Below are 14,623 nucleotides of genomic sequence, written 5' to 3' on the forward strand. Positions count from 1 at the left end.
TTTATTTTATGTGTATGAGTGTTATGCCTGCATGTAGGTAAATGCACCCATGTCATGCAATGCCCATGGAGGACAGAAGCGGCTGTTGGCTCTTCTGCAAGAACAGCCAGTGTTCTTAACTGCTGAGCCATCTCTCCAGCCCTGACTTTAAATATTTTATTTATTAGTTTTACTTTATGTGTACGAGTGTATTGCCTTCATGTATGCAAGTGTACTCATTCGTGCAATGCCTGTGGAGGTCAGAAGAGGGCATCAGATCCCCTGGAACTGAAGTTACAGTGGTTGTTAGCCACCATGTGGGTGCTGGGAATTGAACCTGGGTCTTCAGCCAGTGCTCTTAATTGCTGAGCCATCTCTCCAACCCGAGATGACTTTAGATAGATAGATTCATTACATTTACCACAAACTTCAACTCTTTTTGTGTAAAATCAATTTAAAAGTTAATAAAAATAAGGACTGGGGATGTGCTTGGCATTCAATCATGAATATCTAAGCTCTGATCCCCAGGATCCAGGTGCACTCGTGCCTATCATCCTAGCACTGGGAGGCAGAGACAGCAAGGTCCCTGGAGCTCGCTGCCAGTCTAGCCAATTAGCAAGCTCTGGTTTCAGTGAGAGACAGTCTCTCAAAAAATAAAGTGGGGAAGTGACCGAGGAAGACAGCTAACTTCAATCTCTGGCCTCATGCACACACTTGGGAAACACCTGCACACATGCATATACACATGAACACATAGCCACATACCACACACATGTAAGCACACACAAAATGAAAATGAAAAACTTAAAAAAACCGTACCCACGATAGGGCAGGAAGTTCCACAACTGGCAGTGAAACCTGTAGACCCGGGGTAGGGGCTCCAGAACTGACCCAGGTGAAGGCACACAGGCACAGGGAGTTCCATATGTCTAATTAGAAGCTATGGACCTAGGGAATTGGCCTGGGTAAGGCACACAGACCTCAGGGGAGGTGTAGGGGGCTATAAAAGCTGGTATCAGGCCTAAGCTGGCCTATGTTAGGACACCCAGGTGCAGAGAGATATACCAGATGGTGGTGAAGGTAGGACCAGGCAAGGATATGCTGACCCTTGGATAGTGACTGTTATTGCAGACAGTAGCTCAGAGAAAGATTAGCAACAGAGCCTGCATCATTGAACACCAGTCCCACAGAGGAAAATGACACCTCAACCCTATTATGATGTAGTCCTCTCCTTAACACTAAATACCTGCGTGACTTGAACTGAAAGGAGGGCTCAACCAACTAACTCCAGATGTGCAAGTCCCAGCACAGAAACAAAAGCAACAACAACAGAAACAAGACAATATGTCTGCTCCAAAAATTACTGATCCCATAATAACTGCCTCCAGTGAGAACTTGGAAGAACTTCCAGAAAAGGAGTGCAAAAGAATTATAGTTATGTTAAAACAACTTAAAGAAGACATGAATATATGTCAAAAGAACAAAAACTAAGGAGCTGAATGAAATACAGACATCCATTCAAGATATGAAAACAGAATTCAGTGAAGAGATAGAATTGCTGAAGAAACAAACTGAAGAGATGCTGGAAATGAGAAACACAAGCCGAAATAAGAGCTCTGTGGAAAGCCTCACAAACAGACTGGAGCATGTGGAAACAGAGTCTCAGGACACGAAGACATGCTAGACAAATTGGATCGTTCAGGAAAGGCCAACAATAAAATTTTAAAAATATGAATGAAATAAGGGAGAGCTTTGGGACACCATGAAATGATCGTCTTCAAATTATAGGCCTAGAATTAAGGAGAAGATCATATGAAAGGCATAGGAAATATTTTCAATAAATTCATTGATAAAGATTTCCCAAATGTAGAGAAAGATGTGCCCATCCAGGTACAAGAAGCCCACAGAACACCAAATAGAACTAGAAAAGAAACCATCCATATCACAGTATGACTGAAAACACTGATTTATAACAACTATGCCTGCTCTACAGAGGATATTGGGAGGAATACTTCAGACTGAACAGAAGGATAAATGTACCCAAGAGGCCACAGAGGATAAATAAATAGTACCAGGACAGTGGGGGAGGAGTTCATGAAGTTCCACCCCTCCAGAATGGACGCTGGTGGAAGGAACATTAGTTTTCTTCAGGGATGTGAAAGGCTACCCATGCTCCAGTAGATGGTCCCACATCCAGGTACATCCAGGCAGCACTAAATGGACTCAGCGGGTATTCAGAGAGGAGAGAGAGAGAGAGAGAGAGAGAGAGAGAGAGAGAGAGAGAGAGAGAGAGAGAAACACATGAAATTGGAGAGAAAAATGGTGGTGGAACAGGGGAGGAAATGGGGGGTGGATCTGATCCAAACACAGCATATGAATGTATGAGTACTACATAAAATGTTTTTAAAAGAGAAGTCCCAGCAAAATCAAGGAATGACAGGAATTAATACACATCTTAATAACTCAATATTAATAGTCTAAATTCTACCCTTAAAAGACACAGAATAGAAGACTGGATTAGAAAACAGGATCCATTTTTTTTTTCCTGCATTAAGAAACACACTTAACTATCAACAACAGATCCAGATACCACCCAGAAGAATGGAAAAGGGTATTTTAAGCAAATGGAATTAAGAAACAAGTAGGCATGCTATTATAATATCTGACACAATAGACTTTAAACCAAAATTAGTCAGAAGAGGTAAAGAAAGTTACTTAATACTCATTCATCAGGAAGATGTTAGAATTTGAAACATATATGCACCAAATACAGGTGCACTAAATTTCATAAAATGTTACTATATCTAAAGCCACAGATTAATCTCAACACAGTGTCAGTGGAAGTACCCCACACTTTCACCAACAGACAGGTCATCCAAACAAAAAATAAGAAACAATGGATTTAAATGACACCATAAACCAAATGGACCTAACATATATAGTCCATTCTACCCAAATATTAAAGAGTACACATTCTTCCCAGAAGCCCATGGAACTTTCTACAAAACTGATAATGTATTTGGGGGTACATAGTAACTCTCAACAAATACAGGAAAATTGAAACAACATCCAGTATTCTATCTGACCACAATGGAATAAAGCTAAATAACAACAGCAAAAGAAACTACAGAAAGGCCACAAACTCATTAAACAGCATAACACTAAATGATGGATAAACCACTAAAGAAATCAAGAGGGAAATTTTAAAAAATTCCTACGGTTGAATAAAAATGAAGACAGAACATGCCAAAATTTATAGCACATGATGAAGATAAATCCTTTTTTTTTTTTCTTTTGGTCTTTTTGAGACAGGGTCTCCCTGTAGCCCCAGCTGTCCTGGAACTCACTATGTAGGCCAGGCTGGCTTTGAATTCACAGAGATCCGCCTGCCTCTGCCTCCCAAATGCTGGGATTAAAGGCGTGTGTCACCACGAGTTTATAGTGCTTACATTTAAAAAAAATTAAGGGGCTGGAGAGATGGCTCAGTGGTTAAGAGCACTGACTGCTCTTGCAGAGGACCTGGGTTTGATTCCCAGCACCCACATGTACCATCCGTAACTCCAGTACTAGGGGAATCCAGGCCCTCTTCTGACCTCCACTTGTATGACACGGGTGTATTCACACACACGCAGGCAATATACACATAAAATAAAAATAATAAAATATTAAAAATAAGTAAATAAAAATAAAAAAATAAAAAAGAAAATTCAAATAAATAACTTAATGAAGCATGTTAAGGACTTGGAAAAATAAGAACAAACCAAACCCCCAAACAGTAGAAGGAAAGAAAGAATCAAAATCAGGGCAGAAATTAATGAATTAGAAAATTTTAAAAAGTTAGTGCTTTGAAAAGAAAAAAAGATTGATAATTACTTAGTCAAATTAACAAAGAGGAGACTCAAATTAATAAAATTAGAGATGAAAAAGACACACAACAAATACAGAAAATCATGAGAACATGCCTTAAAAACTATACTCCATGGAACTGGAAAGCCTAAAAGAAATGGATGAATTTCTAGATGCATATGGCAAACTAAAATTAAACCAAGTTGAAATAAATGATTACAAAAGATCTATAACTAGCAACAGGATTGAGGAGTTAAAAGTCTACCAACTAAAAAAAGGCCCAGGACAAGACAGATTCACTGAAGATTTCTATCAAAATTTCACAGGAAAATTAATACCAATACTACTCAAATTATTTCATAAAACAAGGAAGAAAGGAAGAGTTTCAAACTTTTTTGTAAAGCATACATTACTCTGATACCAAAACAAGATATAGATACAACAAAAAAGAAAATTATAGTGTGATCTCCCTGCTGAATATAGTGCAAACAGTTTTCAATAAAATACTTCCAAACTGAATTCAAAACTAGATAAAAAGGTCATTCCTCATGACCAAATTGGTTTCATTCCAGAAATGTAGGGTGGTTCAAAATATGTAAATTAATATAATTAATCACATAAATGGACTCAAAGACAGAAATCACCAGGTCATCTCAGTAGGTACAGAAAAGGCTTTTGACAAAATCCAACATCCCTTTATGATAATAAAAGTCATTTATAAGCTAGGGATGGAAGCATGCCTCATTATAGTAAAAGCTATATGACAAATCTATATCTAGCATCATATTAAATGCAGAAAAACTAAAAAAAATTCCCACTAATATCAGGAGTAGGACAAGTGTCCATACTCTCTATTTGTATTTAATATAGTACTTTAAGGCTTAGTTAGAGGTGTAAGACCACAGAAGGAAACAAAAGGGCTAGAAATAGGAAAGGAAGTCAAATTATCCATATTTACAGATGATATAATACATACAAGAGCCTAAAGACTCCAGCGAAAAACTTCTAGAACTGATAAACACTTTCAACAAAGTGGCAGGAAACAAAATTAACATACAAAAACCTCAGTGGCCTTCCTATATACCAATAAGGATACTGAAAAAGAAACCAGGAAAACAATCCCAGTCACCAAAGGAATGAAAGACAGACCTCTACAATGACGACTTTAAGACACTAAAAGAGGGAATTAACCTTATGAAAATGGCTATCCAATCAAAATTAATCTACAGTTTCAATACAATACTAATCAAAATTCCAGGGGCATTCTTCACAGGCATAAAAAAAATCTCAAAATTTATATAGAGTCAGAAAAGACTAAAAATAGCCAATCTAGTCCTGAACAAAATAATACTATAAGGGGTATCACCATACCTGATTTCAAATTTTTCAACAGACCATAGTAATAAAAATATCATGGTAATGGCACAAAAACATATATACAGATCAGCAAAGACCCAGCTATAAGTACACACAACTATAGCCTCCTGATTTTTTTTTAACAGAGATGCAAAAAATTACACATTTGAGAAAAGGCAGTATCTTCAATAAATGGTAATGAGAAACCAGGATTTCAACATGCAGAAAAATGAATCTAGATCCTTATCTGTCACCCTACACTAGAATCAACTCAAAATCAAGGACCTCGACATAAGACTAAATACCCTGAATTACAGGAGGAAAAACTAGGGAGCATGCTTCAACATACAGGCACAGCTAAGAACTTTCTAAATAATTCAGGTCCCAGTATCACAGGAAGTAAGACCAATAGATGACAAATGGAATCTCATAAAACTAAAGAGATCTGTATGGCAAAGAAAACTGTCAAGCGAAAAGGAAACCAACAGATTAGGAGAAAGGATGTGCCAGCTAAATATCTGATAGAGGATTAGACTCTACAATATACAAAGAACTCCATCAAGAAAACAACCCAGTTTAAAAATGTGCTATGGAACTGAACAGAAAGTTCTCAAAATGAGAAATACAAATATCTAGTAAACAATTAAAAAATGTTCAAAGCCGTCAGGGAAATGCATATTAAAACTCTTAAGAGCCATCTCAGCCCAGTCAGAATGTTCATCATCAGGATACAAAGGACAACAATGCTGGCATAGATGTGTGGCGGGGAACACAGACACACTGTTGATAGGAATGTAAACTAGGGCAGCCATTTTGGAAATCAGTCTGGAGGTGTCTCAAAAAACTAAAAACAGAATTATCATCTGACCCAGCTATACCACTCCTGGGCATATATTCTCTGTCCTACCTGGGAGATATTTGCACATCCATGTTCATTGCTGCTTTACTCACAATAGTTAGGAAATGGAATCAACCTAAATTTCCATCAACTGATGAATGGATAAGGAAAATCTGGTACACAATGGAATTTTATCCAGTCTAAAGAGAAATGAAGTCATGAAATTTTCAGGTAAATGGATGGAACTGGAAAGATTATACTCAGTGAGGTCATCAAGGCCCAGAAAGAAAAATGCCACTTTTCTGTCATGTGGATCTTAGTTTTGAATATTTTGTTTTGTGTGTTTAACTTGGAGTACAAACGGAAGCCAAGAAACTAGAAAGGGACTTTGGGGGAATGTATTAAGGGAGGGGCTGTAGCAGACTATAGATAAAGAAATAACAGGGGAATACTGGGAGCAGAAAGGCTTAGGAGGACGGAGGAAATGAGGCAGAGGTTGAAGGAGAGTTAACCAAAATGAAGGGTGTATGAAAAAGTCATATGGAAACCATCTTGCAAGCCAATTAAAAATGTAATTGGAAGAGCCAGTAGAATATATGTGATAAAGGAGCTGGAGAGATGGCTAAACGGTTAAGAGCACTGAGTGCTCTTGCAGAGGACCCCGGTTCAGTTCCCAGCACCCACATTGTGGCTAACATTTGTCCCTAACTCCAGCTCCAGGGGATCCGAAGCCCTCTTCTGGCCTCCGTGGGTACTGCAGGACACGGGATCACTTATATACATGCAGGCAATACATTCATATGCATAAAATAAAAACACAAGGAACTTAGCTTACTTTTCCAAGAACTCTTTGAAATAGTACGAATGTCATCAATTTGGATACATTTTTTATAGAGGTTACATACCACTTACAGTAGGGGCTACTTGGATGCATAGTCTCTTCTTTTAAAAGAGCATTTGGTATTAAATTGTTTAAACAGCAGTATATTGGAAAATGCATCATTTGAGACTATCACCAGCAGAGTTTTATAGAGCTGAAAATTAGCAAAATGTTTTATTGAACTACCCAGTGTGGAAAGTTTTCGTGCCTCCATGCTGTAGTTTCATTGTAAAATGTTGTATCTTGTGTTTCACACTTGACCATGTTACTCCTCCTGAACTTATCTTTGTGACACTTACCAGCTCAGCATAACTATATAATAAACAGGAAAAACTGCCAAAAAATAATAAATAAAATATTTTTTAAAAGAATATATGTGATATGAAAGAAAGGCAGGTAGTCAGGGTTAAAGGTTTAAGGGGGGATGGTGAGTGGTTGGAAGAGAGGAGGGGGTAGGAGGTGGGTTAACTAACAATAAAGCAGTATGAAAAAAACCTTATAGAAATCCACTAGCTTGTAAGCTATTTACACAATACAATTTTTTTAAAAAGGAGTTTGAATTGAGCTACCCTACATGGTGAACAATGCTTCTCCTTGAAGAAATGGATCATTAAATGGAAATCACAGTGCCAGTCAGGGAGGCCCCAGAGGTCTGCAAAACCACACAAACTACTGTCATTGCTCTTTGTTACCCACCATAACTAGATGGTAAAGCCATCTGCTGAAGACACCATATTCTTTAGGACATAGAGAATCAATCTTAACTGATCAGTCTACTTTTCATAGTGCTGGAAGTTTCTATACAGGCTGCTGGGGAAGAAAAAGACATAATGGTCTTACGTAGCTATGAACCCTGCATGCTATAATACCACCATGCCAGGCAAAATGTGCCCACTGATGCAATAGTGTTCTTCAATTCCTGTTCTGGGGTAACTGACTGCTTTCTGACTGGATTTGAGGCTGGCTCCACAGGAGGGAATCCATGCCTGATTCTGTAAACCTGGTAAAAAACCCGTGTCTTGGGAGGCCCTAGACCCTAGGGAAAACCTACTACTGTTTTGCTAAATGGTCATGTTACAAACTACTTTCTAAATGTTTATGTTTATACCCTTGGATGTAGGCTGCTTTCAACACTGGTCAGAGAGGCTTCTTTTTTGCAGTAGGGAGTGGTTAATACAGAGACTCATAACTGGTCAAAGTGACTAGGAGTGCTCAGCCCTAAATGGGGCATCTATATCAACCCTCTGCTCAGGCTCTGGGAACATCATAGAAGAGGAGGCAGAAAGAATGTTAAGAGCCAGAGGATGAGGAGTGCTGTGATATGCTGTCTTTGGGACAAGGCATAGCTATTGCACTGATGAACTCACAGCAGCTGTGGTAACCTGCACAAGATCAAGCCAGTCAGCATTCCTGCATGGATGGGGAAAGGGCTGACAAGGCCTCTCCCCTATTGAGGAGATACTGGCAGTTCATAGTGGCTGGGGGAAGGGATAATCATTCTTCTTTGGGGCTGTGGTGACTGGTAGTTTTCCTAAGCTCCAGTGGATGGCCCCATACCCATGCACATATAAGCAGCACTAATTGGACACAGTGGTATTAAAAAGGGGGGGCATGAAGTGTGGAGAGGGACATTTTTGGGGATCCATGGGGAGCTAGAGGGGGAAAATGGGGAGTGAATATGAAGGTAGTAATTATATACAAGTCTAAAATTATCAAAGAATATAAATTTTAAAAATAGAAAATGCAAAAGTAATTTAATATAGAATTCAAAGTCCTTTAAAATAGATAATTTAGAAAATGGATAAACCAGTGGACTAGTGGGAGACCAAAAGTTCCTGGGCTATATAGTGAGATCCTACTTTTTCAAGTAAAAAAACAAACAAAACAAATGGTCAAACTTAATTGTTTTTGTGAAAATTACTTAGCATAGGGAAAGGAGGGATGGTTTGTTTCTTTTGAGCAGGCTTATGCAGCCCACCTTGGCCTTCAATGTAGCTAAAAATGACCTTGAACCGATCTGTTGCTGATACCTTTCAAGTACTGGGATTACAAGTGTGAGCCACAATGTCCAGCTGGCATAAAAAAGTTTTAATAGGATAAATATAATCAAAGACTTTATACAGAAAACAGAAAATATACAATAGTATATTTTCTACTAAGAACTATTGCCAAAATAGTGTAGGATTAGGACACTGGGTTGGACTCACTCAGGAGCAATACTTTAAAGGACATAACTTCTACTTCTTTATTTCCAACAAGTGGTAGGATTTTTTTAACCTATTAAACGCTATAAACTATTTTTTGAAAAAATTAGTACCTTGGTAACAATTTTTCCTTTGAACTAGGTCCACAAAACTAAAAACAAAACAATGTGCTGAACAGGGGTTACCACACTGTGGCTAGGCCAGGTCCAATCTGCAGACTATTTCTCTGTAACTTGTAAGCTAAGAATGAATTAATTTTTTAATGGCTGGAAAATGTCAAAGAATATTTTGTGACATGTCAACATTATATGAAATTTACATTAATATTTATGTTCAGAAAGCTTCAGTGACACTCAGCCTTAATTTTTCCATTTACATGTCTGCAGTTAAGCACTTACAAGAGCAAAACCAAAGATGTGAAGAAAGTGTATGACCTACAATCCTAAAATGTTCACAACCTGTTCTTCATAAAAAAGCTCATTTGTGCTTTAGAGTATTTCATTAAACTGGAATAGCCTGGTCCATTAAGACATTAAGTTTCAAATCTGCCCCAATTTTATTTTAGTTCTAACACAGTGATCAAAGAAACAATTGATTTGTTCTTCTATTAGTCAACTTTTTCATTTTCATTTATAAATTAGGCAAAAATTTGAGACCAACAATAAAACATTTGAAATAGCTTTCTTTCTCTTGAGCTAAAATCTCACAGCTGTCATCTTAGAGTAAAAGGGAAGACTAACATATCATTTTGTGCTGGACCACATGATTAATGGACCAGTGCACACATTGATGGGTTTAGATGAAAAGTGACTGAAATTTGAACTACTAGCTGTCCCTTTCTTGTTACTTCAAAACTAGTTTGGGCTTTAAACATCAACTTACAGGTGTTTGTCTTTTCTTATTTGTCAGATAATAGTCTTCTCAAACATATTTTTGTGGTTTGGTCCACCTCAAAATAAAACCCAAGCATTTCACAATTAAACCTACAGAAAAAAAGATTAGACTACCTAAGTTTGCCTCCATGAGCATTTTCTTCAGAAATGAAAACTTACAAGTGGTGATGTTGGACAAATACTAAGCTGCAGAGTGTCTGTACAGAATGATCTTTATCTGAAAGTGTGGGATGACCAATTTGATATTTATAGTAGAAGGACTGAAATCTTTAACAATTATCTAAAACCTAGATAAGAATTATTACTTTAATGGAATTTAGGAAAAAAACTATTCTGTTGCAAGTAAGGTTTTTATTCAAGGGAAGAGGAGGGAATTACAGAGCGTTCTGATCAACTATATTGTGATTTTACACAGTCTGAATTTTTATGAGTTCACATTTCTTTTAAAAATGAAGAGGATCACAATATATGCTAAACACTTTTTTTTAAAGGATCAAATTATCTAAGAATGATGTTGCATGATTGTTGGCAAAGCATGATGTGAACATATATTTGTTTCTGCATTTAATAAAGTATTTGGTTATTTCTTAATAAAATATAGACTACTTTAAAAGACAGATTGTTCCCTAATTCTTCATAAATTAATAAAGGTCTCCAGTGAAATTTTTAGTACTAAAATAGATAAATTCTAATACAGAAGCTAGTGTGTTTTAAATTTTTGATTTAAAATCTGTCACAAAAAGTTAGATTTTGTCTTCAATCTGAAATAGTTATTTATCAGACTGAATTTTATATTGAAGGCTGAATTACCTAATTGTGATGCTTAAATATGCAATATAGATGCACACACAGGCACAGTGCCATAAATCTTCTTTGCACAGCTCTTTACTACCAGGATTTGGTACTTAGTTGTTTTTTTTTTTTTTTTTTTTTTTTCCAGATGGGTGCTTTTATGAGTCAAAACATCAGAACATTTTCTGAATTTACCTCTAGGCATTAAGGCAAAAGAAGTCGGGGTATTATAACCTGACTTGCTTTAAACATCACTATGCTACTCTGAATGACAGCTTATAATTTACAAGTAGGGTGTGGCTAATAAAGTCACTGGAGCAGACACAAGCATAGGTTTTTTTCCCTTACATACACTCCTGGCCTGTCAATCACACCTTCCAAATGCTTTGTTGCACAGGCATGCCAATAACTAAAACCACATTTTACCAGTTTTGTGCCCAAAGGCTTTTAAAAGGCTAAACAACCAAATCAGAGTTTGAAAATCCTAGATTAAAGCTGAAGTCTTCAAGCAGAGACTTTTATTTCATCCAAAAGAGTAAAACAGTCTTGTATTTTCTTAAAGTAATTTATATAATGTCTCAAGAAGGAGAAAAGTAGAACATGAACACTACTAAATTTTAGGTTCTTGTTTTGTCAATTTCAACATTTCCTATAGTTCTAGAAAAATGAATGACTTAGAATTCTCAGTGGTTTAATGATATTTATGTACATAAAATATAGAAAAAAAGAACAAAATCCTATGGCTATGCTGACTACATTCCTTCTGCTGTTCTGAATGCAGTATCCTTAGTAGATTTCTTAGCTATGCATTACCTGTGTATACTCTCTTCGTGTGTAGTGACTCAGCACAGTTTTAACTTAAAGGCATAGATTTGGGAAGTAAGATTGCAGTCAATAAAAGTAGTGTGTGTTCTAGCACTTTCTAGTTTTAGAAAAGTGGTTCCCATTATACCAAGTTTCAAAGGTAGGCAATAGGGTTGTTGAGATTTCACTTTAGTATTGGCTATGGGGTGGGAAAGAAACTAGAGAACAGGGAACAGCAGAAGAGTGGATGAATTGGACAGAACGCACAACTCTCGCCTAAGTATGGGTGATGGCTGCATGTATAATTTTGAGTGACCACAGAAAGTCTTTAGTTAAGATGGACAGTATGCTTATGTTCTGGAGGAAAATGGTGTCTGTGTTGTGTAGTAACTTACTCAAAGATAAAGCCTTCCACTTTAGAGGGAAACTGGATAAATAGGATGTTTAGAGAGAAAGTGAAACATTCCATCCTGCAGGGAAGCTAAGTTCAGAAAGTAAAGAATTCAATAGCCTCAGGAAGTCCCTAAAGTTGACCAGGTTCACTAGACCCCTCCCTCCCCAAGACTGCTAAGAGACACTCTCAGACAAGCCAAGCTGCCTAGAAGGGGCTTGGACAAGCAGTGCCCGGAAAGGACACTCTCCAAACTGTTGAACTGCCTGTAGATTGTGCACCCCAGGTTTTCTGCTTTTGTAAGCTGTCACCCATGCCAGGGTGATGCAGGGCTTTGGTGATGCAGCCCTCTTTGAGCGATTTCTGCTCCCATAAGTAACTCCTCACCTTTACTCCTATAAGTAACCCCAATGAAACTCATTGGTCCAATGATCTGGATTTCAAAAAATACATTTTATTTATTATTTTTATTTTATGAGTGTATTGCCTGCATGTATGTAAGCGCACCCGTGTCATGCAATGCTCACAGAGGCAGAAGAGGACATTGAATTCCCTGGAACTGGAGTTACAGATGGTTGTTAGCTGCCATGTGGGTGTTTGGAACTGAACCCAGGTGCTCTGCAAGGGGCTTAGATGGTTAAAAACACTGTTTATCAGGCCAAGCACCAAGTCTTTTCCTATATTTCTACTGACAAGTCTGTCTTCTGGTCTGGGAAGACCCCACAGGAAACTTCTGGTGAGGATTCTGAGCACAGATGGAGGAGATGGCACATCTTTGCGGTCTGTAGAATATGCTGGAGACAGTGCCTTCACCAGGTAGTTGTATTCGCTTGTGTCTGTTATGTTACAGATTCTGTGATAAGGAACAAAATAATACATTATGCCTTTCAGTCTAGATGTGTCGCAAGGATGTACTTTTTAAAAATTATGAATTATCCTCCATTTAAAGTTATGAGGTTGTATTCTCTTATTTGTGCGGGTATGCACGTCTGTTCTGATTATGAGTTTCATTTGAGGAATATAAAATTGATGGCATATGAAATATTTATTTTTAAAAGAATGTTAAGAAGCATTGATTGAATGTTTGAAACATAAGGAAAAAATGGCTGTAACAAACCAATTATCTTTATGGAGACAAGATAAATGGGCATATTCTTCAATTTTTTCAGTCTCAAAACAAACAAAGTGTCTAGGTTGACCAGGCTCCAGGTGATGGACCCACATTGAAGAACATTTGGGGACACAAATTAGACTCTAGTGGGCCTTTAAAAAATAGAGTTCATAAAGTCAGGGGGCCAGGGGAGAGGGTCTAAATATGATTAAAATACATTGTGTGTAATTAAGAACCAATACAAGTTTTTTAAAATTGATTTACTTTATTTTTTTTCAGATTTATTTGATATTTATTCATGCATTTTTTTGTTGTTAAATCCTAACAAGTTTAGTGGGCTTGCTTACAGAGCATAGGGTGGGGGTTTATTTATGAAATTGTGGGTGCCCCCTCATTTACGGCTATACTGGAAATACCCTCAAAAATATTTTAAAGTATTTTATTTATCATTTTTATTTTATGTGTATAGGTGTACTGCCTGCAAGTAGGTAGGTGCACCCGTGTTGTGCAATGCCCGAAGTGGTCAGAAGAGGGTGTGGGATTCCCTGGAATTAGAATTATGGATGGATGGTTGTTAGCCAGCATGTGGGTGCCAAATCCAGGTCCTCTGTAGGAGCAGCCAGTGCTCTTAACTACTGAGCCATCTCTCCAGCCTCAATAAAAGATTTTAAAAATAAATGGCCTTATTGGTACTAAATTAACATTTATAAATCTTAAATATGTAAAAAATTCTCAAAGAATCAACAAAATATAATACAAAAATTTTAAAAAGCCAGGAATTTCTATTTGAGAACCCCCTTGCTATAGATATTGCTCATAAATTATATTTATACCTGAATGTTCAATCAGTTTTGACTCAATTCTATAGTACATTCAGACAGTTTCTGATAGACAGATGATAGTTACCAAAGACTTTTATTTATGTACTTGTTTTTTGAGGCAGAGTTTTCCTGTAGCCCCAGTTGGCCTGGAACTCATTTTGTTGGCTTCCATCTCACAGGGATCTGCCTGCCTCTGCCTCCTGACTGTTGGGATTAAAGGTGTATATCACCATGCCAGGCAAGGCCTGGTTCTTTATTAGTCTACTGACATCAGAGAACATTTTACCACTTGCCTCCATGAAAGCCCTTAGCTAGCATATTGCTTAGTTCTAAAGCCTAGTACTCATATTTATACTCAGCTTATTTCTGCCATCCTATTTCATACCCCAATTCCCTAAGTTCTTGTTTTTTCATAACTTCCTTTTCTGGTTTTTGAATACGCTTCTTCTGTTTCTGCTATCATGGAGAGTATTAATATTAATGTGATTTAATATTAGTGCATGTTTTCATCTCCTGTACCATGCTGTTGTTATTTTTCATTGTCTCCTAAAATCTTTTCAGGGTCCAGAGAGATGGCTCAGTGGCTGAGAGCGCTGGCTGCTCTGGCAGAGGACCCGGGTTTGATTCTCAACATTCACATGGTAGCTAACAACTGTCCTTAACTCTAGTTCCAAGGGATCACACACCCTCTTCTGACCTCTGTGGGCA

The 14,623-nt window shown here is 37.4% G+C and overlaps 1 protein-coding gene across 5 annotated transcripts in view; it reads right to left on the reverse strand.

Annotated features, from left to right (window-relative positions):
• Positions 1 to 14,623, reverse strand: part of Wdpcp (WD repeat containing planar cell polarity effector) — a 370,658-nt gene that overhangs the window by 57,192 nt on the left and 298,843 nt on the right. Inside the window, exon 15 of one of the 5 annotated variants that reach the window (XM_029554806.1) lies at positions 12,583 to 12,836. The exons of the other annotated variants lie outside the window; for them this stretch is intronic. Coding sequence (XP_029410666.1) covers positions 12,823 to 12,836 — 14 coding nt within the window. The 3' untranslated portion in view covers positions 12,583 to 12,822. Of the gene's footprint in view, positions 1 to 12,582; positions 12,837 to 14,623 lie in introns of those variants that run through there. 5 annotated transcript variants of the gene reach the window in all.

Source organism: Nannospalax galili, unplaced genomic scaffold, assembly GCF_000622305.1.
Source record: "Nannospalax galili isolate Female #2095 unplaced genomic scaffold, S.galili_v1.0 scaffold805, whole genome shotgun sequence".
Classification (NCBI taxonomy): domain Eukaryota; kingdom Metazoa; phylum Chordata; class Mammalia; order Rodentia; family Spalacidae; genus Nannospalax; species Nannospalax galili.